The 23,528-nt window shown below is 42.3% G+C and overlaps 1 protein-coding gene across 1 annotated transcript; it reads left to right on the top strand.

The window, feature by feature from the left end:
* Window positions 1-20,685: 20,685 nt before the first annotated feature.
* Window positions 20,686-21,665, top strand: LOC112296292 (melanoma-associated antigen 8-like). The gene is given in 3 exon segments (XM_071220263.1): window positions 20,686-20,902; window positions 21,042-21,363; window positions 21,365-21,665. Coding segments are annotated over 3 exon segments (840 nt in total).
* The last annotated feature ends 1,863 nt before the right edge of the window (window positions 21,666-23,528 follow it).

Here is a 23,528-nt window from a genome sequence, read left to right as displayed (position 1 = left end):
CACCTTGACCGGAAGGGACCTGGGCCCCTGCCCTCTGCAGACCTGACTCTGTGCTCCTCAAACCAAAGCTCAGACTCCCCCAGTTCCCTGAAGCGGCGGGGGTGGGGGGGGTGGGGGCGGATTGGGAGTGCTCGGCTTGACAGCCCTGCCTGGAGCTGCGCCACCCACCCCCCAGCCCTCCCCCGGCCCCAGAGCTGATAGTAGCAGCAGACCTGGGTTCTGTAAGCCCCTCTGTTCTTTGGTGGGTGGATCCCACAGTCCTTACTGCGAAAGGTCATCTCCACACTTGCAGATACCACTGTAGTTTCCTCACAGGTGCCACTGGGGGAAATGTAGTGCCCAGGACAGTGGGGGAGGGTTAGAGAAGAATCCCCCTTCTCATAGCTTCCCTTTACCAGGCAGCCAGATTATTTTTCCTGTAAAGCATTCTTTCTTTTTTTGTTGTTCAAGTACAGTTGTCTCCAGTTTCCCCACCACCACTCTCCCCCGCTCCACCCACCCACGCCTCCCATCTTCAATCCTACCCCCCTTCGGCTTTGTCCATGTGTTCTTTATACATGTTCCTTGACGACCCTCCCCCTCCCCGCCCCGTTATCTCCTCGCCCCTCCCTTCTGGTTACTGTCAGTTTGGTTTTTATTTCAAGGTCTCTGCTTATGTTTTGCTTGCTTGTTCATTTTATTGATTAGGTTCCACTTATAGGTGCGACCTATATGTAGTATCTGTAGTATTTGTTCTTATATGCAGTATTTGTCTTTCACCACCTGGCTTATTTCACTCAGCATAATGCTCTCCAGTTCCATCCATGCTGTCACGGAGGGTAGGAGTTCCTTCTTTCTTTCTGCAGCATAGTATTCCATTCTGTAAATGTACCACACAGATTTTTGAAACATTTTGTTCTAAAGGATTTATTTTCTGCACAGAAGATGGTGGGCAACGCGAAATGGGGTGTGTCCGGTTCTTTGGAAGTATCGAACGTTTCCTAGTCCAGGGGACTGACTTTCCTTTTCTCAAAACCTCATTCAGAGTCAGAAATAAATTTTGCATCTCTCCAAGTTAAAGGAAGGCATACCCATCGTTACTCTGCCTGACTTCCTCTGATCTTGACGCTCTATTTATAGTCCAGTCTTTATCTTTTATTAAAATGGTAAATTTGGAAAAAGTTCTGTCCTCACCCACTAAGGTGATTTCAGGTGGTTATTGACCCAGACTCTGGGGTCCTACTCGCTCAATCGTCCCATCATTCCTGCTGTGTTGGTATTACCTCAGAGATACTGGCATCCATGGCCTGATATGCTGCCTCCGATATCCACAATGAAGTAGGGGCAGAAGTTTAAACTTTTCCTCCTTCCCATCCAGTCATCTGCGCCTATGCAGGCTGCAGACCCTCTTAACTTCCCACTACCACCACCCCAAACACAAATAACAGCTCACCAGTGTCTTCAGTCTTCCCCAAGGGTTTCTCCTGTTTTGTTGTTTAGATTACATTGTCGATGTGCATATTTTAAAATTTCATTCTCCCTTCTACAGTTTTCCAGGGTGCATTTTGGAACAGAAGACAGAAGTCCAAGGCTCTATTTGTTTAGGAACTCTTTAATTTGAATCTATCAGTAAACTTGCAAAATTGCCCCCATAAAGACCTTCTACATTTTTGTTAGGCTTCTTCTTAGGTAACTTAAATTTTGTTGCAGTTGTAAATGGGGGTATTTTCTATTGTGCGTTTTAAATACTTAAGGCTTTTGCATGGCAAGGTTCTTGATTTTGCTCTGGTGATCTTCCATCCACTATTTTTTCTGAAGTCTTCTATTAATTTCACTGTTGCATGGGCCTATTCCTTTGAATTTGCTAGATAGTTGGTCATGTTGTAACACCAAATATTAATTATTTTGTTTCAATATACAAACTTCTTTATTTTGATATCCATCACTCTGGCTTTACATTTCAGTGAAGCTGCAAAAAGTAGAGGTGATAGTATATACTTACAACTTATGCCTGACAAGAATGCTTCTAATATTTCATATTTCAGTTTATTTTCTGCCAATTTTAAGAAAGGGAAATTCCCCTCTGGTCTGATTTTGCTAAATGATTTTATCGTAAAGTCATGTTGAATATCACTCAAAGGGTTTTTTCTTCCTATATCCATAGATGCGATCAAATGGTTTTTCTTTGCTAATTTATTAATGCAGGGAATTACACGTGGAAATGGTTTCTAATGTTAAATCTTATTTCCATTCATTAAAAACAGCCTGTGCTCTTGTCTGAATGTTTGTGTCCCCTTTAAATTCATATTTGAAATTCTAATGCCTGTTGTGATAGTATTCGAAAATTGGACCTTTGGGCGGTGCTTAGGTCATGATGGTAGAACCCTCATGAGTGGGATTAGTGCCTTACAAAAGGGGTTCCAGAGAGATCCCTAGCTTCTTCCACCATGTGAGATACAATGAGAAGTCAATGACCCAGAAGAAGACACTCACCCAAACTGGTACCCTAATCTCAGACTCCCACCTATTGTTTATAAGCCACCCAACCTATAGAATTTTCATATAGCAGGCCAAACAGACCTAGACTCTTTGTTAATTTAATTCACTGCTATGTTGAATATGCTATTAATTTACTTAGAATATTTGCTTCTATGTGAGCAATTTTTGGCCTGGACATCCATAAGGCTTTTGATCCTTGATTCAAATACAAACAAACAAACAAACAAACAAAGAAAATGCCCTAAAGCTAACATCATACTTGATGATGAAAGATTGGATTATTTTTCTCTAAGATTGGGAAGAGTCTACGATATCCAATCTTAGGTAAACTCTTTCAAACCATATAAAAATATGGAAGTCTGGGCCAATGTGATAAAGCAAGAACAAAACATAAAAATGTGTGTAGATAGTAAATAAAAAAAAAAAATGGTAGAGGGAAGATGGCGGCGAGCTAGGTGGGAGCGGAGTTAACTTCCCCCTGCACCTGGGTGAAACACCTACCCATTCTACTGAGAAACAAAGCGAACAGCCAAAAGCAGCCCAGCGTTTATGAAGATAGGAGGCCAAAAAGTACAGAGGACACTGAGAAAACAGAAGGTAAGGGGATTGCTTCAGGACAAAAAGGTCCCTGGGACCACCAGTGTGGGGACCAGGGGGGCTGCAGCCCCAGGCCCGCCCCTGCTGGGCCTGCCACAGGACTCCTGGGAGAGAGCCGGGTTAACGGCCCCCTCCCCTGTCAAAAAAGGCCCAAGCAACACTGTGAGAGACCTGGTTGCCTGTAGTTGCAGGGAGGGGAATAAGGACAAAGTGGTAAACCCAGGGAGACCACGGGCGCTGGCTGAGGAGAGTTGAAAGTTGGGACGTGTGTGACCCTGACCTGGACAGCCCCCGGCCTAGCTGGAGAGGTGGGCTGTGTGAGAGGACAGGCCCTTCCTTGTACGGAGGGAGCCACAGGATTGAGCAGGAGGATTTTCCCAAAAAGAAAAAGACCCTCTGGGGGCACTTTGGGGAATGCCCCAACAGCAACAGCTCCAGTCTCCTCTCCACCCCGCCACCCGTCTGGGACTCTGCACATTGACCAGGGAGTGCCCGCACCTCATCTAAGAGGGAGCTGAGACTACAGGCACCACCCAGGGGAGGGTGCCCAGCCACCGGGAGTGTGCCCACCCACCGGGGAGTGTCTGAACCTCATCTCAGAGGGACCTGAGATCACAGGCACCAGGAAGAGTGCGAATCAAGGAAGGCTCTGCACACACAGCCATAGCCCGGAGAAGGCCTACCATAAAAGAAAAAAGAGTGGGTAGAAGCTGAGAACACCAGGATACCCACCAACAAAGGAAACAACAACAGATAAGAAGAGAAGAAGGTGAAAGAGGGAGCGGAAGCCACACGAAGACAACCCAGGACAAATAAATAGTGAAGAAATTACTAAGAACAAACAACTGGACAAGAACAAGAGAAAAGCCTCAAAATCTTGTACACATGGAAGAACCAGCTGCAACACAACCTGCCCACACCTCCACAAGAGTAAACAAGAGGTGGGGGAAAAGCTGACCCTCACATAACCAGCTGGTGGGAAAGACCCACCAAACAAAGACCCAACAAGAACCAGAAACCAAAGACATACACAGAGGCAACATAAACCACAGTCCAAGATCAATAAGATCGGGAGATCAAGGAGACTGTACCACTAAATCTCACAGGTATTCTACCACAGAAGTTTACGCCAAAAACCAAGGGGGTCAGAACAGAGGAACTTAAGAAGAAGAGGCTAACAGGAAGAGTCTCATACACAATGGAAAGACAAAGAACCAATCCCCAAATTAAAGGAAAGAGGGAAGTCTCAGAAACAATGCTAAAAGAAAAAGAGGCAAGTCAACTATCAGATAATGAGTTCAAGGAGTTGGTTATGAAATAGCTCAATGAGCTCACAGAGAATTACCAAAAACTACAGGAAAACTATGATGAACTCACTGCAAACTGTATCAACATGAAAAAGGAAATAGAAACTATCAACAAGGGCCAAGAGGAAATGAAGAATACAATTTCAGAACTGAAGAACACAGTAGAAGGAATCAAAAGCAGGCTCGATGAAGCAGAGGACCGCATAGGCGAACTGGAGGACAAGGTAGAAAAAAAAAAAAACAACCAGAATGAGCAAGAAAAGGAAAAGGGGCTCAGAAAGAATGAAGAGGGGTTAAGGCAAATGCAGGACAACATGAAACGCAATAATATCCGTTTGATAGGGATACCAGAAGGAGAAGAGGAAGAGCCAGGGGTAGAAAACCTGTTTGAAAAAGTAATGATGGAAAATTTCCCTAATTTGATGAGAGAAAAAGTCACACAAATCCAGGAATCACAGAGAGTCCCAATCAAGAGGGACCCAAAGAGGCCCACTGCAAGACACATCATAATTAAAATGGCAAAATTCCAAGACAAAGGAAGAATCTTAAAGGCAGCAAGGGAGAAACAGGAAGTAACGTACAAGGGAGCCCCGATAAGGTTAGCAACTGACTTCTCAATGGAAACGCTCCAAGCCAGAAGAGAATGGCAAAAAACCCAATATTCCAAGCACTGAGAACCAGAGGCCTCCAACCAAGACTACTTTACCCAGCACGGCTCTCAATCAAGATACAAGGCCAAATAAGGAGTTTCACAGACAAAAGAAGTCTAAAAGAATATACCACCACCAAAGCAGCCCTGCAAGAGATGCTAAAGGGGCTGCTGTAAGGACAGGAAGGAAGAGAGAGAGAGAGAGAAGAACACAGGTACAAAGAATCAGCAATGAATAAGTACCTATCAATAATAACCTTAAATGTAAATGGATTAAATGCTCCAATCAAAAGACATAGAATAGCTGAATGGGTAAGAAAACATGACCCACACATATGGTGCCAACAAGAGACCCACCTCAGGACGGAAGACCTACACAGACTGAAAGTGAAGGGCTGGAAAGAAATTTCCCAAGCAAATGGAAAGGGAAAAAAAGCAGGGGTAGCAACACTCATATCAGACAAAATAGACTTCAGAAAAAGGGCCATAAAGAGAGACCCAGATGGTCACTTCATAATACTCAAAGGAAGAATCCACCAAGAACACATAAACTTTGTAACTATATATGATCCCAACACAGGAGCACACAAATACATGAAGAAAATCTTGGAGGACCTCAAGAAGGATATTGACAGCAACACAATTACAGTAGGGGATTTTAATACCCCACTGTCAACGGTGGACAGATCTTCTGAACAAAATATCAGCATAGATATTGTGGCACTGAACAATGCCCTAGATGAAATGGACTTAACTGATATATATATAGAGCCTTTCATCCCAAAGAAACAAAATACACATTCTTTTCAAATGCACGCGGGACATTCTCAAAGATAGACCACATGATAGGACACGAAACAAGCCTCAACGAGTTCAAGAAAATTGAAATCATATCAAGCATTTTCTCTGACCATAAGGGACTGAAACTAGAAACAAATCTCAAGGAAAAAAACCCCAAGCACTCAAAAACATGGAGATTGAATAACATGCGATTAAACAATGAATGGGTGAAAAATGAGATTAGGGAAGAAATAAAAGAGTTCCTGGAAAGAAACAAAAATGAACTCACAACAATCCAAAACCTATGGGACACAGCAAAGGCAGTCCTGAGAGCGAAGTTTATAGCAATACAGGCCTACCTAAAAGGGATAGAAACAGCTCAAACAAACAACCTAACCGTACACCTACAACAACTCAAGGAACAACAACGAAGACAACCCAGAGCAAGTAGAAGGATGGAAATAACCAAGATCAGAGCAGATTTAAGACTAAAGAGAATTAAGCAGAATTAAGACATAGAGACTAAAAGCGCAATTGTAAGGATCAACGAATCCACCAGCTGTTTCTTTGAAAAGATAAACAAAATCGACAAGCCCTTAAGCAGGCTCATCAAGAAAAAAACAGACAAGACCCAAGTAAACACAATCAGAAATGAAAGAGGAGAGACTAGAACTGATGCCACTGAAATACAAAGGATGGTAAGAAATTACTACGAAGAACTGTATGCCAAGAAATTTGAAAACTTAAGTGAAATGGGCACATTTCTAGAAAAATATAACTTCCAAAACTCAATGAAGAAGAAGCAGAAAGCCTGAACAGACCAGTAACGCCTGATGAAATTGAAACAGTAATCAAAAAGCTTCCGACACACAAAAGCCCTGGACCAGATGGTTTCACAGGAGAACTCTACAGAGCATTTAAGGGTGAGCTAACCCCCATCCTCCACAGATCATTTCAAAAAATTCAATAACATGGAAGACTCCCAAACTCGTTTTACGAAGCCAACATCATCCTAATCCCAAAACCAGATAAAGATATAACAAAGAAAGAGAACTTCAGGCCAATATCGCTGATGAACATAGACGCTAAAATCCTCAATGAAATATAGGAAAACAGCATCCAGCAATACATGAAAGAGGTCATACACCATGATCAAGTGGGATTCATCCCAGAGTTGCAAGGATGGTACAATATTCGCAAATCAATATACATAATACACTACATAAACAAAAGCAAAGACAAAAACCACTTGACCATATCAATAGATGCGGAAAAAGCATTTGATAATGTATAGCACCCATTTCTGATAAAAACACTCATCAAAGTGGGAATAGAGGGAGCATTCCTCAACATAGTAAAGGCCATATATGAGAGACCTACAGCCACCATTATACTCAATGGACAAATTCTTAGGGCTTTCCCACTAAGGTCAGGTACAAGACAAGGATGCCCTCTCTCAGCACTCCTATTCCAGATAGTATTGGAAGTCCTAGCCACAGCAATCAGACAAGAAAATGAAATGAAAGTCATCCAAATTGGAAAGGGGGAAATGAAACTGTTACTGTTTGAAGATGACATGATAGTGTACATGGAAAACCCTATAGACTCCACCAAAAAACTACTCTACCTAATAAATGAATTTGGCAAAACAGCTGATTGGAGCATTTAATCCATTAACATTTAATGTCATCATTGATAGGTACTTTTCATTGCTATTTTACTCCCTTTTTACTATTGTTCCTTTCTCTCTCACTGTTTTTCTTCCTCTTCTTAAAGTAGTCCCTTTACCATATCTTTCAGTGCTGGTTTAGTGGAGGTGTATCTGTTTAGTCTTCATTTGTCTGGGTAGCTCCTTATTTTCCCGTGCATTTTAATTGAGATCCTTGATGGATAAAGTAGTCTTGGATGCAGGCTTAGCTTTTCAATACTTGGAATGTTTCTTGCCATCCCCTTCTGGTTTCCACCGTTTCCATTAAGAAGTCAGCTGCTAGCCTGATGGGGGCTCCTTGTATGTTACTTCCTCTTTCTCCCTTGCCGCCTTTAAGAATATCTCTTTGTCTTTAAATTTTGCCATTTAATTAATTAATTAATTTATTTAAAAAAATTTTATTGTTATTTAATTAGTTGTCTGCATTTTCTTCCCATCCCTCCCACCCACCCCAGCCAGTCCCACCTCCCTCCCCCTCCTCCATATTCCCCCTTGATTTTGTCCATGTGTCCTTTATAGTAGTTCCTGTAAACCCCTCTTCCCACTGTCCCCTCCCCACTCCCCTCTGGCTATTGTTAGATTGTTCTTGACTTCAGTGTCTCTGGTTATATTTTGTTTGTTTTTTCTTTTGTTGATTATGTTCCAGTTAAAGGTGAGATCATATGGTATTTGCCCCTCACCACCTGGCTTATTAAATTATGATGTGTCTTCCAGTGGACCTCTTCGGGTTCCTCTTGATTGCTACCCTCTCTGCTTCCTGTATTTCTGTGGCTTTTTCTCTCATTAAATTAGGGAAGTCTTCCATCATTACTTTTTCAAACAAGTTTTCTATCCCTTGCTCTTCTTCTTCTTCCTTTGGTATCCCTACTAATCGGATATTATTCTGTTTCATGTTGTCCTGCATTGCCCTTAACCCCTCCTTGTTCTTTTTCAGTCTTTTTTTCCTTTTCTTGCTGTATCTGGGTGTTTTTTTCTACCTTGTCCTCCAGCTCGCTGATTTGATCCTCTGCTCCATCGTGCCTGCTTTTGATTCTTTCTACTGTGTTCTTCAGTTCAGAAATTATATTCTTCATTTTCTCTTGGCCATTGTTGATAGATTCTATTTCCTTTTTTGTGCTGATATAGTTTGCAGTGAGTTCATCATAGTTTCCCTGTAGTTTTTGGTAATTCTCTGTGAGCTCATTGAGCTTCCTTATATCCAATGCTTTGAACTCAATATATGGTAGTTTACTTGCCTCTTTTTCATTTAGCATTGTTTGTGAGACTTCCTCCTTTCCTTTCATTTGGCGATTGTTTGTTTCTCTTCCCATTATTTGTGAGACTCTTCCTATTATCCTGTGCATCTGAAGTTGCTCTGTTCTGACCCCCTGGGTTTATGGTGTAAACTTCTGTGGTAGAATACCTGTGAGATTCAGTGGTGTAGTCTCCTTGATCTCCCGATCTTACTGATCTCGGGCTGTGGTTTATGTTGGCTCTGTGTATGTCTTTGGTTGTTGTTGGGTTTTTCTGTGGAGGGTCCTTCCCACCAGCTGGTTAACTGAGGGTCACTCTGTCTCCCACCTCTTGTTTTCTGTTTTGAAGGTGTGGGCAGGTTTGGGCCGATTCTTCCATGTGTACAAGGTTTTGAGGCTTTTCCCTTGCTCTTGTTCAGTTGTTTGTTCTTAGTAATTTCTTCACTATCTAGTTGTATTTCCAGATAGGTCCTGGGTTGAGTTAGTGTGACTTCCACTCCCTCCTTCACCTTCTCATAGACTTAGCTGTTGATGGTTCCTTTTTTGGTGGGCTTCCTCTTGCAGGAAGTATCCTGGTGCTCACAGGTTGTACCTACTCTTTTTTGTGATAGGTTTTAGGGGGAAGGCGAAATGGTCTAAGACAGCAGTAGTGGATTCTATGATATTTAAACTACCAGCCCATAGATAAGAGATAGGGGATCCTTTGTATATGTATAGTGTTAACTGTGATAAGTCACCCATCTATCCACTTTTTAGAAAGGGTCAAAAGAAGGTAAGTCTCTTGTTGTGAGGGGAGGGGGAGGATTGCGTGTTGGATCTAGAAAGCTGTCAGCTTGTGAGAGGTCAGATTATGAGGTAAAGTGAGAGTAAAGGGTAGAAAATAGGTGTAATGTGTGAGAGAATAGAGTTAACCACACCAGTAATAAATTTCAGGAAACAGTGAAGTGGGCTAAGATCTGGGAGGGGTTCTGTGTAGTATTTACAAATGTATGGAACAGCTATTATTTACAATAGTAATGGAGCGACAATCATATGACAGAATCTATGTGATCTGGATAACTAGAATAGGGAGTATAGGTCCTAGAGTAGTGTGCTAATGGAACCCAAGTGAAGTGAGAGACAGTTAATTAACAATTCACTATGAAAGAGAAAACAAGGGGAAACCAGTCAAACAATGCAAATTAACCAGTCAAGTGAAGAAGACTAAACAGAAAGAAGATAAAAAAATACTAATAAAATGAGTGATGTAAAAATAATGAAAAAATAATGCAAACATACAATACCTTGCAAGTTCTCTGGAGTAGCGAAGTGAAATTTGTTTCACTGTCTAAGCTGTTGGAATGCCCCCTCTTTGGGTCCAACTCTGGTCTTTTCCCAGTTCCAGGTTTTATCATCTAACGTCTGGTTTTTCAGTGACCTCTATACTTTTTGGTCTCCTATCTTCATATACGCTGGGGTACTGTTGGTTGTTCGCTTTGTTCCTCAGTAGATCAGCTAAGTGTTTCACCTATGTGCAGGGGGAAGTGGACTCTGCTCCCACCTATCTTGCCGCCATCTTCCCTCTTCTCAGAATTTATATATTTTCAATATTCTGTTTCCCATAAGTGAATATGGAAACTGCTCCATTTATTTGGGACTTTTAAAAAAAATTTATCAGTATACTTTTTAATTGCCTTCATACAAATCTTATATATTTTTATTAGGCTTCTCTTAGTTAAATGTTGGATTTTGTTGCCATGGTGAATATTACATGTTCTACTTAGTTATTCTATATACTCTTACCCAGCAGTCTGTTATGCATTTGAATAAATCATGTGTCTATTCCTCTGAATCTTCTAGATAGAAAATCATATTATCAAGAGACACTATTTCTTTTCCATATTCATACATTTTATTTATTTGACACCTGCAACCTGCATCTCTGACTTGTCCCTGCTTTTATGAGAATGTCTCTAACGTTTCACATTTAAGTAGACTGCTCTCAATTTTAAGAAATGGAAATTCTCTTTTGACTTAGTTTACTAAGCATATTTTATTCCGTCAAATCCTTTTTAATTCTTTTACAATGCTGTCTCCCTGGAGCCATTGACATGAACAAAATTTTTTTTTTCTCTTTCTTGTCTGCATGCAATTACAACTGAATATTTCTCTTTTTTGTAATTGCTTTTAAAAAAGATTTTATTTATTTTTTTTTTAGTTTTTAAATATATTTATTGATTATGCTATTACAGTTGTCCCATTTCCCCCCTCTTCACTCCACTCCATCTTGTCCACCCCCTCTCTCCCACATTCCCCCACTTTAGTTCATGTCCGTGGGTTATACATATAAGTTCTTTGGCTTCTACATTTCCTACACTATTCTTACCCTCCCCCTGTCTATTTTCTACCTACGTTTTATGCTAGTTATTCTCTGTACCTTTCCCCCCTCTCCCCCTCCCACTCCCCTATTGACAACCCTCCATGTGATCTCCATTTCTGTGGTTCTGTTCCTGTTCTAGTTGTTTGCTTAGTTTTCTTTTGTTTTGGTTTTAGGTGTGGTTGTTAATAAATGTGAGTTTGCTGTCATTTTTACTGTTCCTATTTTTTATCTTCTTTTTCTTAGATAAATCCCTTCAACATTTCATAGAATAAGGGCTTGGTGATGATGAATAACTTTAACTTGACCTTATCTGGGAAGCACTTTATCAGCCCTTCCATTCTAAATGATAGCTTTGCTGGATAGAGCAATCTTGGATGTAGGTCCTTGCCTTTCATGACTTGGAATACTTCTTGCTACTCCCTTGTTGCCTGTAAGGTCTCTTTGGAGAAATCAGCTGAAAGTCTTATGGGAACTCCTTTGTAGGTGACTGTGTACTTTTCTCTTGATGCTTCTAAGATTCTTTCCTTATTTTTAATCTTCGGTAATGTAATTATGATGTGCCTTGGTGTGCTCCTCCTTGGATCCAGCTTCTGTGGGACTCTCTGAGCTTCCTGGACTTCCTGGAAGTCTATTTCCTTTGCCAGATGAGGGAAGTTCTCCTTCATTATTTGTTCAAATAAGTTTTCAATGTTTTGTTCTTCCTCTTCTCCTTCTGGCACCCCTATAATTCGGATGTTGGAGCATTTAAAGATGTCCTGGAGATTCCTAAGCCTCTCCTCATTTTTTTTGAATTCTTGTTTCTTCATTCTTTTCTTGTTGGATGTTTCTTTCTTCCTTCTGGTCCACATCATTGATTTGAGTCCCAGTTTCCTTCGCATCACTATTGGGTCCCAGTACATTTGCCTTTGTTTCTCTTAGCATAGCCTTCATTTTTTCATCTAATTTGCGACTAAATTCAACCAATTGTGTCAGCTTCCTGATTACCAGTGTTTTGAACTGTGCATCTGATAGGTTGGCTATGTCTTCGTTGCTTAGTTGTATTTTTTCTGGAGCTTTGATCTGTTCTTTCATTTGGGCCATTTTTTTTTTCTTGGTGCGCCAGTTACAGAAAGTGATGGAGCCTTAGGTGTTCACCGGGGCGGGGTAATGCTGGTTGCTGTGCTGTGATGCTGTATGTGGGGGAGGGGCCGAGAGGCAGCAATGGCGCCTTCTCCACTCTCTGCTGAATTTCAGTCACTCTCTCCGCTACCCACAATCAAACTGAGCCCCTCTGGTACTGATTCCCTAGTGGGTAGGCTTGTGCACACTCTAGGTCCCTGTGGGTCTCTCCAACTAACTCTCCTGTGAGGCTGAGATTTTCTCCTGCTGCCGCCTCAACCCCCACGGGTGTTTTCACTCAGAGGTTTGAGGCTTTATTTCACCACACTGGAGCCCTGGGTTGTGCAGTCTGTTTCGCTCCCCCGCCATTCCTCCAGGTGTATCTATGTGCGAATGTGGGGCTGCAGGGTCTGCCAGCCACCACCTTGTGGGGTCTGCTAGCTGCCATCTGGCCTGCCCCATTCCACAATCTGCCACCTCGCTGGATCCGCCAGCCACATTGCTGCGAGTCCTTGTGGCCCAGCTGCCTGTCACCACCCCTCCTACCAGTCTGGATGAATATTTCTTCTTTATCTCCTTGGTTGTTGGACTTCTGTACAGTTCCACTTTTTGTCAGTTCTTGTTGTTTTTTGTCTTTAAATTGTTGTTGTCCTTCTTTTGGTTGTGCGAGGAGGCACAGTCTGTCTACCTACACCTCCACCTTGGCCAGAAGCTCACAACTGAATATTTCTTACAATACTAAATCTTATTTTTACTTCTTGGATACAGGTTGATTCTTTATTGAATGCACTATTGCATTAAATATGTCAGTACTATATAGAGGATGTTTTATACATGCTATTTGAATGACCTTGTCTCAAGAGTTCTTTTTAGAGGAATTCCTCACCTAGAGTTTGAATAAAAGAAAGGTAGCCTGGGAGGATGAGTTGAACATTTCCCCACTTTTTTGTATGCTTTGGTACAATTGCCATAAGACCATGATGAGTTCTCCCTGTCCATTTCATAGGACTGGCCTTTGATCCTTCCTTTTTCTGGAACATTTTAGGGTGGCTTGAGCTTTGAATACAAATTTTGGTTTGTCGCTGTGCCACAGTTTATTCATCATTTAGCTTCTTGAAGGAACTCTTGTTTGGTGATTACAAATAAAAGTGGTCTAAATAATCATGTATGATTTTGGTGTTTTTATGTGGAACCCAAATCCATTTATATAAAACCACGGAGTATGGTTTCTGAGTCTAATGGAAAATCTATGTTTGACTTAATAAGAAACTGCCAAACTGTCTTTAAAGTGGCTGTAACATTCTCTTCCCTATCAGCAATGAAGAATAATTCCACATCCTCTCCAAAATTTGGTATTTTCAGGTTTGGGAATGCTAGTCATTCTGATAATTTCTTTTGTAGGTGAATCTTTCTGCAGATTACATTTGCATTTTTCTAATGAAAAATGACACTGAGCATCTTTTGGTATGCCTTTTTTGTGTTGGTGATCAGAGTATCCTTCCATATTTTATGCACTTGTTTGTACTTATAATGTAATGAAAGTGTTTTATTCATTTGGGACATGAGTCCCTTATCAGATATGGGATTTAAAGTATTTTCTCCCTGTCTGAGACTTTCCCTTCCTGCTCTTTATAGCATCTTTTTAAAAATAAGCTTTTTATTTTAGGATAGTTTTAAATTTGCAGAAAATTTGCAAAAATATAGTTTAGAGAGCTCCTATATACCTTACATGAAGTCCCCCATATTATTTTCATCACACATTATTGTGATATATTTGTCACATCTAACAAAACAATATGGACTCTAAAAGTTGTTTATTGTTCTAGGATCCCATCTAGGATATCACATTATTTTAGTCATCATTTTTGATTAAGTTCCTGTGACTGTGACAGTCTTTAATACTTTCTTATTTTCCATGACTTTGACAGTTTTGAGGAGTACTGTTCAATCATTTTGTTGAATGGCCCTCACTTGGAAATTGTCTGAGGTTTTACTTCATGATTAGACTGGAGCAATGGGTTTGGGACAAGAAGAAGAACTGAGAAGTGAAGTTCCATTTTTTATCACATCATATCAGGAGTACTTACTAACATCATGACTTATCACTGTTGTTGACCTTGACCACCTAGCTGAGGTAGTGTTTGTCAGGTTTCTCTTCTATAAAGTTACTATTGTTCCTCCTTTTTAGAAGAAAGTCACTAGACACGAGTCACACTTAAGGAGTGGGGTAATGGTCAACCTTGTTTGGGGAGTGGGTATCTATGTGAATGGTTTAGAATGATGCTACTCCATGAGATCTTTGCCTATTTTTGCCTCTTTATGCATTTATTCAACCATTGATTTATCTCATGGATGTTTTTTGTTTGTTTGTTTGTTTGTTTGTTTTGCTTTGCATGACAATCTAACACTGCTTTATTTTTTGGTTCCAGTTATTCCACCTTTCACCATTGAATGTCATTTATTTGCCTCTTATGTTCCCTTGACCTACTTCCATTATTGTATTTTTTCAGCACATCCTTACTTCTGCCACTACTAGACACTGTAGGTCCATCTTGGATATTCCCCGCTCTTGTCATAGAAAAACCCATCTCCCCATGGATTTTTCCTTCTTTCTATTGCAGAATGATGTTAGAAACTTAGATGTGGGTACTTGGTATGCTCATTGTTACTAGAGAATTTTTGCTTCTAGCAGCCTGAATTAAGAGATTAAATAAATATAAGTGTGTATATTAACCTCTGTATATGCACCTATCTATAATTATGTATGTCACCATTGGTATGTATATTAAGCTGAACATGAGTTCATACTGATGTCTCCAGCTCTAACTCATTGTTACTACAAGTGACCTCTGGTCCACTCCCTTTCCTTATCTACTCTATCATTGAGAATTCTGGCTCCCAAGAGCCACCATCCTTATAAATAATTGTCCACCTTCAATATGTATTTGTAGGGGTTTCAGAATTGTTAACTAACATCCCTGTGGGAAACAGCTCTAAATTTATGATTTATATACTCTTCTATCCTTTAAGGAGTGAGAAAGAGAATTAAGGGACATTCAAAAATGCAATGTATGAACTAATTTGGAGCCATTACAAGCAAAGACATATTTGGGAGAGTTGCAGAAATTTGACTATAAAATGAGTATTAGATGATACATGAGATTGTTGGTTTGTCTGTTTGATAAAAACTATGTTTTAAAGGCCTTATTTTCATTATTTCCACCTTCAGGTATGTAGGAGTGAGCTGACTTGATATCTGGGATTTGGTTCAAAGAGCTACGGCAACAACAAAATAAAAATAAGGAAGGAAGGAAAGGAGGAAAGGACAAAGGGAGGAAGGGAGTGGGTAAAGAAGGAAGGAAGGAAAGAAAAAGAAAAGGAGGGAGGGAAACAAGAAAAGAATGAATAAAGCAGATAAGGCATGATATCACTGACACTGGCTGATAGGCAAACAGGTTTCTCTACTGTTGAGTATGTTTGGTGATTTTAAAAATTAAACATGTAGAGAGAGCACCACATCATGAAATAGAGCAGTTAGTTACACGTGTAAATGGGAAATGATAATGAGGCTATCAAAATCCCAAGATGGTCCTGGCTGGTGTGGCTCAATGGATTGAGTGCTGGCCTGTGAACCAAAGGGTCACGGGTTCAATTCCCAGTCAGGGTACATGCCTGGGTTGCCAGCCAGGTCCCCAGAGGGGGGCACGTGAGAGGCAACCACACATTGATGTTTCTCTCCCTCTCTCTCCTTTCCCTCCTCTCTCTCTAAAAAATTTTTTAAAAAGATCCTAAGATGGAGCCAATCATCAGAGTTTAAGAACACTCTAGTGGCTCATCTGACTGTTCCAATATGGTGTGGCCCTGTGTCTTGTCCTCTTTTTAATAAGAAAAATCTCTTTAAAATCTTATCAGGGAAACACATGGAAATGCTTTTAATCTAAAAGGTATTTAATACATGCATTCTGAATTGTATCTGCAAAGAACGGAACCAAATTTTTTCATTGTGAGAGCACAAGGGACCATATCAGAGGGATTCTGGTGGACAAGCATATGTGATGTGCAGACTACCTGAGGGGAAAATGCAAACAAGTGTGGAGGAGTTAAGGGTAGGGCATCCTCCAGGGTCCTGACAATGGGCTTGAGACATTGATAGACATAGAAAAGTTCTTCCTCCATGACAGGGACAGTGCTGTCCAGAGGCATAGGTCAAAGGTGGCCCAGAAAATCATGTCAGTATTGAGAGAGGAAGCCTGGGCCACAGCCAAACACACCATGGGCCAAAACAAAAATGCATACCATGTGAGGATGCACTCCAAATTGCCATGAATAATTCACATTTTTAATATGTTGACTCAAAAATATGAACAATCCAATGAACACACTGACCTTTGAATAAGGGGTAGTGATAGATGCCAACTCAGAAAGTCATTGGGAAACTTTGAGGAGATGATCCCTGGGTCATGCTGAGCATAGTGCCTTGTCCATGGTGAGCTGTCAACCAACATAAATGTGGATTTTGAAGACTCCATGTTGGGGTTGTTTCCTGCAGAGAATATGTCACTTTCTAAGCATCCTGGCACCACCACCTTAGGGAAATGTACCTGCCTCCTTCCCTAAACCATGGATTTCTAACTCCAGAGGCAGGATCTGGAGGTGTTGGGGGTCCCAGGCCAGAGATTCAGCAGCCAGAGGGTCACCACAACTAGATATATTTCTGGAAAGTGTTCCCATTCACATCCAGGGCACAAACCCCCTTGGAGTAAACACTACCTTGTCCAAGCTCTGCTACATATCTCCACCCAGTGTGATGCTGCGGAATGCCTGTGGGAGCCCTTGGTTAATGTCACTTTGTCTCTTAGGGGAAGACACAGGATCAGCTCTGTGATAAGGTCATCCGGGGTCACCAGAGAGGCCTGTGCTGTATTTTACACACAGTCTGCTCAAGACAGGCACCATCTTCCTGCCCTGTGCAGTCGTGCTGAACTATGAACCAAGTGCATTGCCCATTCCAGGACAACCGTGCCTTCCTTTTCCTTTCACCAGGAAATGGGTCTCTGAACATCTACACCTGCATTCCCTCCCCTAACCTCCAGATCAATTCATAAAACTGGAAGGAGATGGGGCCTCTCTTCCTCTTCTCTTTCCCTCCCCTGAATCTAGTCCTTCCCCTCTTCCTCCATTTCCAGTCCATGTCCAGAGCTCTCCCACTAGTCCTTGCAACATTACCATCCACCTAGATGATGACAGCACATTTACTGTGGGCCTTCTTTCCTGCCCTATGGGCTCCCCACTTCCCTCTCATCCCAGTAATCAGAGAGAAATTTGTTAAAACCTACAAGATGGGTATGTTCCCCTGGCTGCTTTCCTCCTAGAGCCCTCCAGGGCATATTTTTGATGCAGTGAGGGAAATGGGAAGCAGGTTTGGATCCTGGACACCTGCAATGAGTTCACTCTTGTATGGGGAGGGTGGTCAAGTGGGACTTTAGAGCAAAGCATGAGGGAAAATCAAGTGGTTAAGGCCACTGGGAACAAGGGAATAGGGTGAAGATGGTTGTCCCTTGTTGTTCTAGAAAGATCCCAAGAGGGGAAAGCTTTCTCCTCTTTTCTCTGACTCCTAGGTTCCAGCAATGCCTCCCCCTTCCCTTATGAAAAAGTCAGGGCCTGATCAGGAGGACAAGAGTGACCGGATGGTGGATGAGTCTTGCTTCTTAAAGAAACTCTCCACGTAAACAGAGATTTCTTACAAGGAATTGTCTAACGTGGTTATGGAAGCTCAAAATGCTTTGGGTCAAACTCTAAGATGTTAGATAGCTTCACTGTGCTTTTTCCCCTGCTTGACACCAGCCATCCACCCATCCACAGGCTTAAGGCGTCACTTGATGATGTCATGCACACGCCCAATAAATAAACACCTATGACAATGGTCAAAATCTTGTACAGTGACAATCCTAAATGCTGTCAAAGATATGGAGCAGTAGGAACTTACATTCATTACTGGTGGGAATGAAAAATGGCACAGGCACTATGGAAGTCACTTTGGCAGTTTATCAAAGTAAACATAATTTTAACATATGATCCAGCAACCATATAACTATCTACCCAAAGTTGATGATGATGTATCAGTGTAGGAACATTTGTTGTTAAAAATGGACCATTGTGGTGGGAGACCACATTGATAATGGGAGATACTATATACGTGAGGGGGAAGCAGAGGATTATTGGGAAATCTGTGTACCATTCTCTTTATTTTTCTCTTTATTTAAAAGTGCTATAAAAATTAAGTCTTAAAACAAACAAAATATGAAAAACAGTATCATAAAAACAAAGCTTGAGCATCCCTGGGGGATGCTAAAGACTGTGATGATCTGGGCTGTGTGTTTGGGGTGGGGACCTGGGGCAGCATGGAAGTTGGGAGGGGCTGCAGACTGTATGATGTAGATGACAGGGATGGTAAGGGAAAATATTTTAAACTTATGCCCCTACTTATTTACAAAAATATGAGGCATGCAGATGAAACATGCCTGTAACACTGGGGAGAACCCTTGGTGAGATGACCACAGGCGGTGTCTCCAGAATTCCATAACTGGATGTTAGACAGCCTGAAGATTTGGTCCAAGGAGTAGGGCCTCAGATCAGCAGATGGATGACCCTGGTACAGCTCAGAGTCAAGTTGAGGTACCTGAGGGAGGATTACAGAGACCCTAGACCCCACAACCTAAGTGACCCACCAGAAACCTGAGCCTTGCTCTGATACTTTTAAGACCTCTTGAAAGTATTAATTACAATTAATCAAGTCAGCAATTAATTAATTTGCTGACTTCCACATTTGGGTCTAGGAGAGCCTTGGAAATGTTTGTAAAGAGCTCCAGTTTAGTTGACTAATGGGAAAGGCCCTGGTTCTAGGGGGAGTCAAGATGAGGACCTTAAGGGAGGAATGAAGATCTAGGACCCCAAAGCAGAAATGGATCCTATGCCTCTGCATTCAGTCTCTGTAGGCTCCAGACCAGCAGGATAACCAGATGAGGTGATTTCTGACTGCTGCCCAAGGGTGGGGGTCTTCTGGAGGTATAGGCCTTGGTCTGAAGAGTGTGACTTCAGAACACCAGAGAATGGCCTTCACCTGCAGGATGCATCCTCAGGTTAGGAGAAGGGATAGATCTAGGCCCTGACAGGAGGAAACACAGATACCTTGAGGTAACTGAGGGAATTCTGACCACACACAGGGAGGGCCCAATAAAGTTGGCCCCTGTCATCCTTGTCATCCCTGAAGGGAGCATGCTCCTTTTGATCATGGGCAAGAAGGTGGAGATTCCCAGGAAGGTGAAGTCTTGGTCAAAGAGGGAGATGTCAACTGTTCCAAGTGGTGGACCTGGAAATAAGGCAATCCATGGCATGACTAAAAATGAATAGCCTGTAGGAGGATGGGGAAACCCAACAAACATAGAGGGTGCTGTCTCTGTTGTCAAACTTTTGTGATGTTGGCAGAGGCCAGGTGATTTTGGGTATGGATATGATCCTCCCTACTTTGCTCTGTAGTCTCTTAGGGAGGTGAGGACCTTGGTCTGAGAGGATGACATCAACTTATTTGAGGAAGTACTTCTGCTTAACAGAGAGCAGAGACCCCAGGTCCTGCCAAGAGTCAAGGTGAGAACCCTAAAGAAGGAGTGAGTGTATCTCAATCCCCAGAAAAATGTGGGGGGCCCAAATAAATTGGGTCTGTGCCTACTGGAAACCCTGGGCAGGGCTTTCAGGTTGAGTGCTTTCTCATTTTCAGATCCATGGTTTCAGGGAAGGCATGGTCTTGGTCTCAGGGTCTGGACTCAGGTCTGTTGAGGCAGGGTCCTACAATCTGGCAGAGGTCATGGTGAGGACTGAGGAGACCCTTTACACCTGGTCATATGGAACCCATAGTGTATGACCACCCATTGTTTTCACTTGGTGACCACAATAAGCTCCTGGGAAAGTACTGCCAAATAAGGGAAATTTTAACTACCTTCTGTTATGTTTCAGCAATGTTTGGTCTTGTTGTAAGAATTTAGTCTCAAGCTAGCCGGTGGGTGTGGGAGGTAGAAACTGGACCTGAGTTAGCACAGAAGGATCCCCCACCAAGAAATGAAAGAAATTTCTAGCACCCCACCTTACATGATTCCACTGTCAGACCCAGAACTTACGACTGTGCTAACTGCATAGTGGTTTCATGATGGGGAATCTTAGGGATATGAGGTCTGAGAGGAAATATCTGAGGAGGCTTCTCACTTCCTTTTTCAGAATGTTAAGGGACAGGTTACCGAGGAGGCAAGACCCCTGTGTGACCTGAGAGCAACCCTAAAGATTAGACCTAAAAGTCACTTTCACCAGAGCTGCCTAGGGTGCATTTGTCAGCTTAGACCACTCATACACTCTCTCTTTCCCAGGTCCGTAGGTTCCCATTGCCAACCTCCAGCCCACACTCTTACTGCCACCTGACACAAGTCATCATGCCTCTGGGGCACATGAGTGAGCTCTGGAAGCTTGAGGAAGATCATCAGGATCAAAGGGAGAAACAGGGCCTGTTGGAGGTTCAGCTGATTATGGCTGAGGAGGAGGTGGCCATGTCTGACTCCTCTTTTACTTTCTCTCTCTCTGACTTGTTACTAGACAGCCTAGAGGAGATGACTTCTGCTGGGACACCTAGTCCTCCCCAGAGCTCTCTGGGTGCCTGCCCTCCCCAGCCCCTACCATGGCTCCCCCACCACCCAATGGAGCCAATGTGAAAATGAGGGTTCCAGAAGCCAAGATGAAAATGGGCCAAAAAGCAGAGAGGTCTTTGAAGATGCTGAATCTTCACTCTAAGATACCCTATATTTGAAGATGGCTGACTTGGTGGAGTTCTAGCTCCTGAAGTATCGTGCAAAGGAGCCCACCACAAAGGCAGAAATGCTGAGCAGCATTGTCAAAGAATACCAAGACCACTTCCCTGAGATCATCAGAGTAACCTCTGATTGCATGCAGCTCCTCTTTGGCATTGCTGTGAAGGAAGTGGACCCCAGCGACCACACCTATGTTCTGGTCACCACCTCAGGCCTCACCTATGATGGGATGGTGAGTGATGGGCAGACCATGCCCAAGACCTGCCCCCTGGTCATGCTCCTGAGATTGATCCTCCTAGAGGGTGACTGCCCCTGAGGAGAAGGTCTGGGGAACACTGAATGGGGTGCATGCCTGAAGGAAGCCTTACATCTATGGGGAATCCAGGGAGCTCATCACCAAACTTGGAGTGCAGGAGCAGTACCTGGAGTACCAGCAGGTACCCAGCAGCCATCCTGCATGCTACATGTTCCTGTGGGGTCCCAGGGCCCACTCTGGAACCAGCAAGTTGAAAGTCCTGGATTATTTGCTAAGGCCCAATAACAAAGATCCCAGTTTCTTTCTATGCTGGTCTGAAGGAGTGGAGAGCAATGAGGATGAAAGGGCCTGAGGCAGAGTTGCATCCAGGTACATTTCAGGCCCATATCCATCAACTTCTTCCTGGGAGTGGGAAGTGAAGCTGAGTCTTCATGTGGTGTTTGAAGAGAGAGCAGTCAGCATTCTAGGTAGTGAGGGCTAGAGCGAGTTGGAGGAATAAGGGCTGTGGCATCTTTGGTCTCCTATGATAATTCAGAAGTTTATCCTTGTTTCCTTCAGGCATTTTTCAAATGTCATTCTTTTTAATGAAAGGTTTCATAAGTTTCACATCTAAGTTTACAAATTACATTAATCACACATCTATTTGTACTTGTTCAGTTCAAGAGCAAGAGTTTTGCTACTGTGTAACACAAACTGGGACACCCTCCATCCTAGTTTGTGATCCCAAACTAGATAACATGGCATTAGAATAGCATTTCCTTGGAAATATGAAAGAACTCAGTAGTGCAATCAATTGGGTCAAGAAATAGGGAAATAAAAGCAAAAGGTTATTAATTCTTGCTTCTTATCCCTTCTGGCTGTCATTCTATGAAACAAATTGTATCGGTACCCTTGGATTTGCTTGGTTCATTCAAGAAAGTAGATATGTTACACATGAATAAAGATAACCCTTGCTCAGTGGTCCATTCCCCAGACAGTCACCGATCCTCTGTCCTCTGGAAGGTCCTGTGTTAGTAGTGGGGACACTAGGATAAGCAGGATTACCCACCCATAAAATGATAGTGTGGGAGCCACAGTTATATAAGGAACGTGGAGAGGTCCTACATAGCAAGTAAAAGAAGAGGAGAGGTAGTGGGGTTCCAGGAAAGTGCTCTCAAGTGTAAATGGCATGAGTCAGGGCAGTTTGGGGCTTTAGGTAACTGTAAATCCCTCTGTGGGCTTTGATTGTAATGAAGCGGGTGGTGGCAGTGGTCAGACTCCACAGATGGTGCATCTTGGGCGTGAAAATGTATAATGGAGAATTGCTCTGAAATTCCTTTTGGATTGTGGATAAGCTAGAGAGAAATGACCACCTGAAGCAGGTAGGGACAGTGCCTGTCTTGTACTTCTGTTGCATTGCAGGAGAACACAGTAAAGTGATCGTTTTATCCCCATTATCTGCAAGGTTTCCCTCAGAAATTAGGGTTTTGATCCTTGAAACAATGCCCCTAAGTTACTGGACAGACACATTTCTCTCTGGTCTGGGAAATCCAGGGCTGACTCCACTGAAATGACAATTTATTATTGTTACTTTTAGTTTACCTTGGACAACTGTATGCAATTTCTAGATTTTAGTGAGTAAATGAAAGAAAATAGAAGGTTTTAATGAAAAGGTAGATGCAAAGAGGAAAGGAGTTGGTCTTGGAATGGAATTCTGGGGCTTTGGGTTAGTTGCACCCTCCAGGTGATAGTCTGCACCCAAGAGCAATAATCTACCCTCTACAAGGTAAATACAACAAGCAGCAATTTTGGCTGATTTCCTATTTAGTCTCCAATTGAGCTGCAAAATTTCTGATCAGGAAAACAAATTTTCAGAGGAGAGATTGGTAGGGTCTGGTGTCAAAATTTTACTAGAAATAAATACCAACTACTGTAGATTTAATATGTACCAGTTTCTTTGTTCATGCACGTTCAGAAGTATGAAAGGCAGCAGAGACTCACAGGTGAATATTGTCATGGTGCATGGAAAGAAAGGTGAAAATTCACAGCCCCATAAGACTTTAGGTATCATAGTTTTGCGATCCACTTATTTACTGATGGGCACTTAGGTTGCTTCCAGTACTTGGCTATTGTAAATTGTGCTGCTATGAACATTGGGGTGCATAGGTTCTTTTGGATTGGTGTTTCAGGGCTCTTAGGGTATAATCCCAGCAGCGGAATTGCTGGGTCAAAGGGC

This window comes from Desmodus rotundus, chromosome X (genome assembly GCF_022682495.2).
Source record: "Desmodus rotundus isolate HL8 chromosome X, HLdesRot8A.1, whole genome shotgun sequence".
NCBI classification, from domain to species: domain Eukaryota; kingdom Metazoa; phylum Chordata; class Mammalia; order Chiroptera; family Phyllostomidae; genus Desmodus; species Desmodus rotundus.
The sequence above is the reverse complement of the archived record's forward strand: the minus strand, read 5'-3'. Positions and strand labels throughout refer to the sequence as shown.